General features: G+C 36.3%; 1 protein-coding gene across 1 annotated transcript; it reads left to right on the top strand.

Moving 5' to 3' along the window:
- Nucleotides 1–690: 690 nt before the first annotated feature.
- LOC125480937 (interleukin-8-like) lies at nt 691–3,526 on the top strand. The gene is made up of 4 exons (XM_020531713.2): nt 691–807; nt 1,068–1,197; nt 1,410–1,489; nt 2,166–3,526. Exons 1-4 carry the CDS (start codon nt 747–749, stop codon nt 2,183–2,185), a joined length of 291 nt encoding a protein of 96 aa, XP_020387302.1. The 5' UTR covers nt 691–746; the 3' UTR covers nt 2,186–3,526.
- The last annotated feature ends 1,478 nt before the right edge of the window (nt 3,527–5,004 follow it).

Consider the following 5,004-nt stretch of genomic DNA (forward strand, 5'->3'; position numbering starts at 1 on the left):
TTGATTTGTCTGTGCTTACTGTTAGGTTGATGAAAAGGTCCCCAGTGACTGAGCTGTGAGATCTACAACTGGATTATTCTGCAGATCATCTGATGTTAATTGCTTTGGGAAAATCAATAAAAAGCATAAAACTGGTGCAGTTTGATTTTTGCAATTTTTATTGTCTTTGAAACTAATTAATAGAAAGGAACGTATTATGACCAGTACAAAAGGACTTGATAATTTACAAGATAATTTCCAAGAACACAGTGTACAACTGGGAAAATAATTCAACTTGAGAATGTTTGGAAAATTGACTAATATGTTAATCACTCAGTAGTAGATCTGGCAACTATATCACTTTTACAATTAAACTCATTGGAAGGCAAATTTGACATTGTCTCTGCCTAAACTTTTTTTTTATACTTTGGCAAAGGTGGAAATTTCTGAAAGTTGCATTTATTTTAAATCTAGATTAAATTAATTCAGTTTACCTGGCCTGCCTGTTGCTGATATGAATTACGTAACATGCCGAAACTCGTTAAACTGCAACATGAAAGAAAGTTGACTCAGAAGCAGGGAAATTACCTTCCACAGAATTTTCACAGCTTTTACTGTTTGAGATTGTACAGAATGAAAGTAGAGGATCTCCATAAATAGGGGGTTATTTGGGCCCGTCTTCAGCAGAACTTCATTCAGGATAACGAGTGACACTGAAGTAGACAACAGATCCTGCAGCAGAAATCCATTCAGCAACAAAGTCAAAGATGAACAGAGCAACAGTTATAATGACTGTCATCCTGCTCCTGTGTGCTATTGCTGCACAGGGTATGTCAACATTTCTATCTTGGTATTTTAGATTTTCCTGCAGTATAGTATGGAAAGGAGTCTTTCTGCTGATTTATTGAGCAGCCATACATGTCTGTGTGCTTGTTGGCTGTTCATTAAAGAATTTACAGTCACTGATGGTACATGTTACTGATAATATGATGCTTGTTTTAATACTGAATTCAATGTTAAATAAAAAGTCAACATCCTGTCAATGACAACCAAACTTAAAATTGAAATGCAATTTATTTCATTCACAGGTATTCCAATCCTAGATACCCAAGGACGGTGTCAGTGTCCCAGGACCAGCTCTGATTTTATCAATCCAAAGATCATCAAGAATTTACAATACATTCCCAAAGGACCACATTGTGAGACACAAGAGATAATGTGAGTAAATGGGTCAAAATATCAACTTTAATGTTTCTCATTTCTCCTCTTTCTGGTTAGATGCAGTAATATTTTTGTGAATATGTTGGATCAATTGCAATTTCTTTACGTTGCAGATTTTCAGGATTGTGTTTGCGTCATTGATTATAACCTGGCATGGGAGACATCCAATTTCTGTGATTAGATTTTGACAATTTATCTTCTCTTTACAGCATCACCACGAAAAAAGGGCAGAGATTTTGTGTGAGCCCTGATGCCGAGTGGGTGAAGATTATCATTAGATCCAGGAAAGGTTGGTGCTTGTAAACATACATACATTATCTGTGAATAAATATGCTTGAGTGAAGTGCTTTTCTCATGTTTGTCCTCAGCACCTTGGCCAAGGCTTTAACTCCAGCCCATTTATGTTGGCTCCTGTTGCATTTTTTTACTTTGTTCCTAAATCTGATATTTGTATGTGAGCTGCGACAGTGAATGCTAACAAGATATTAGTCCAGGAGGAGCTGGGCATGTCACTGGTCAGTAACCTGGTGCAGGAATGCTGGGTGATTCCATGCTCCAGCACCCACGGTTGTCATACCTTCAGCTGATGTCGGCCAATTCAATGTATCCTAGTGATCAAAACAGAGTCTTTAACTCCTTTTCATGCTTCGTTCCTTCATGGTCAGCTCCATGATATTCTGCTGTGCATTGTAAGCAGCCTTAGTGCACAGTTCTTAAACATTTTGTTATCTGTTCTATCTTAATGTAGAAAGTGATAATTTGGCAATATTAATTGTTCACCACAACTTCCTTGGATTCTGTGTTTAATAATATAATATTGTAAAATTAATGAATTAATTGTTTGCGATCTTGTTTAACAGTGCAGTCGATAATGCCCCATAATTAAGTTTGGTGAAGATGTCCTCAGTATTGAAGTAAATATCTGCACTGCGGGAAATTTAATAATTTATTCAATTTTATTTCAGGTTCCAGGCCACGAAACTAAGAAATGAAGCTGCAATGGGATTCACTTGATTGCAGACCGAGGAATGTGCTGTACAGTGAACACTGAAATGAAGGAAGGTCCCTGCAGGGCATTCACTTTCTGATATCACTGTTCAGTATGTTGTTTGACACTTCCCCTACATTGACTCTCTGAAATGTATTTCACTGTTTAACCCTCTAATTTTGTAATTGTATACACAGAGCCTAAGAAATCAGGCTGCTATTGTGAAAGTTTGTGCCATGTTGGAGGTTTTCTTTTCATGGGATGTGATTTGTAGGATTAATCCAAATACGGTCGAGCACTGTCAGCAAATACTATACGACTGAAAGCAATTTGTTAACTTTCTCCCTAAGTATTGGAAAATAATTTCTGATCATCAAAAGGTGCAGGTAGTAAAGGAAATATTAACTTGTGAACTTAGGAAGGGATCAAAATAAAACAGATCTGTTGATTTTCAAATGCTTTTGATATTCAGATAATTGGTAACATTTTTTCAATAGTTTGATTTATTGACTATTAGTAAAGTATTTCACTAAATTTGTGCATTGCTGCCAAAGCCCTCACCCATTCCTTTATGCATGTGTGAATGTGCTGGTAAGCTACTTTGTTGAACTGTTGCAGTCCTTGTGGCTCTGAAGAGAGGAAAGATCTGATGGTAAAAAAGGATAATGGTTGAAAGCAAAATAGACAACAATGGGGCAAGTAAAGGAACAAAAGCTGTGTTTTGAGGGATGTAAATCACCACAGTCCAAACAGAAGATGGAGGTGCAGGCATTGTGATTGGAAACTGTTTACCCATAGTGTTGATTCTGGAGGCTGTAAAGTGGCCTGTCAAAAATTGAGGTAATGTTTCTTGAGACAATACTGAGTTGTATTGGAACAATACAGGAAAATATGGACATAGTATTTAAAGTGGGAATTTAGAAGCACTGTAGTGTGACATTGTCTCAATCTCAGTTACAATCCAAATTTAATCTTTAGTTCCAGTTTGAATGAAACCTTTCATGTCAAAATTCAAGATCAATTGATTGACATTAACATTACCACAATTTTACTGTAGTGTTTATCAATCACTGACATTTTAAGTAAACCTTGGGAATTTGTTGCTATGATATCAAACCTTAGGATCTATCCAAAGCTGAAGTCTGTGAGAAGTACGTCAATAGAAATTATATTACATGTTAAATGGTTACGTTTATCACGTAATATTAACAGGCATTAACAACATTTATAAATAAAACTTAGCTCTGTGAAGGGAGATTTTTGTACTGAGAGATTTTCATGCTGGAAGTATATTGACTGCAAGTTTCAGAACACTTTGTGTAAAAGTTGTCTTGTAAATGTGAGTGTCACTCCGAAAAATTGTTATATGTACCTGAATTGTATGTTTACGAATTGTTTGAGATTTTTTGTACCTTTATCCTTGTGTACTTAAGTGACTAAAATAAACAAGATTTCATGAAAAATGCCTTGTCAGTGTTTTATAATCATCAGCTAAACAATTGTGCAAATTCTGGCAAATTTCACTGGGTTGTATCATGTCACTGACCTACTCCCCCAGACTGGCACCATTGTGAACTGGATGAATAGTCTGTTAAAGAGTAATGTTATCAGAGTCCATGGTGCAACACTTGTGTGCATGTTCTTTCCATTGTAACTCATCTCAAAATAACTGTGCAGGGTGTTCCTACATTCAATGTGAATTTACGATAATTGTAAGTCACCCTGAGCCAAGCAACAGCCAGGTCACTGCAGGAGTCAAAGAGATGACCAATGGAGACATAAGAAGTAGCTTAATCATCTTAATCATCATTGCTTCTTGCGACAAGGACAGAAAGAATTCTCCTCCAGCTCCCACCCACTTCATCCTCAATCCCATGGAGTCCATGAATTTCTGTCTTGCATCTTACTCACATTCATAGCATCTCCTCTCTACTATTTCCATCAGCACAACACTAACTTCCACTAGTGACTGGTCAGATTGTCACATTGTCATGTCTTTGGGAAAAGAGCTTCCACTAGTTGAGGAATCTTTGATATTCAATGGTGGGATATTAATTTTCTTCCAAATTAAATGTGGCAATAATCTCTCAACTGAAGATGGTCCGGGGTAATATATCCGTTTGCAACAGCACAAAATTGTTACAATGCAAAAAGAAGCCATTCAGCCCATCATGACTAAGCTAGCTCTCCGAATGAGGATCTAAGTTAGTGCTAATCTCCTGATCTCTCCACTTGATTCTTATGAAAGAAACATGCTGCAGATGCTAGAAATCTGAAATGAAAACAGAAAATGCTGGGGAAACCTCAAACCAACAACCTCATCTGAAAAACACCACCAGTAGATAAATCAGTGTATCCTTACTGACATTCCTTTAGTTTAATCTGCATTTTACTTAAGCAAGTTCAATCTCGAGTACTCTATAATGAATACGTTGTGGTTGATTGTGTTTTTTTTGTTAAAAACAGATTATGTATGTGTGTGTTAATAGGGAATAGGATGTATTTGTACATTTTTAACATTTTGAAATTATTTTTACCTTTCAGCTGGTGTTACTTGTTTAACTCACAAATTCCTGACTGGCTGAATGTTTACAAACTGCACACGGTGAAGTACCTATTGAATTGGCAATCCAAAACATTTTTGAAATTCAAAACCTGTTGCAGTGAAGTAACTTGTGGGAAAAGATGATAATCATTCTATACATTTGCTCATTTGAAAGCTTGGGGTCAATTGTAAACACAGTGGAGCAACTATATTTCTGGATGTTAGAAACAATCGTTTTTCATCTTCAACACTTTTCAAAGTCTGCAACTTT

Source organism: Rhincodon typus, chromosome 1 (genome assembly GCF_021869965.1).
Source record: "Rhincodon typus isolate 14 chromosome 1, sRhiTyp1.1, whole genome shotgun sequence".
In the NCBI taxonomy this organism is placed as follows: Eukaryota; Metazoa; Chordata; class Chondrichthyes; order Orectolobiformes; family Rhincodontidae; genus Rhincodon; species Rhincodon typus.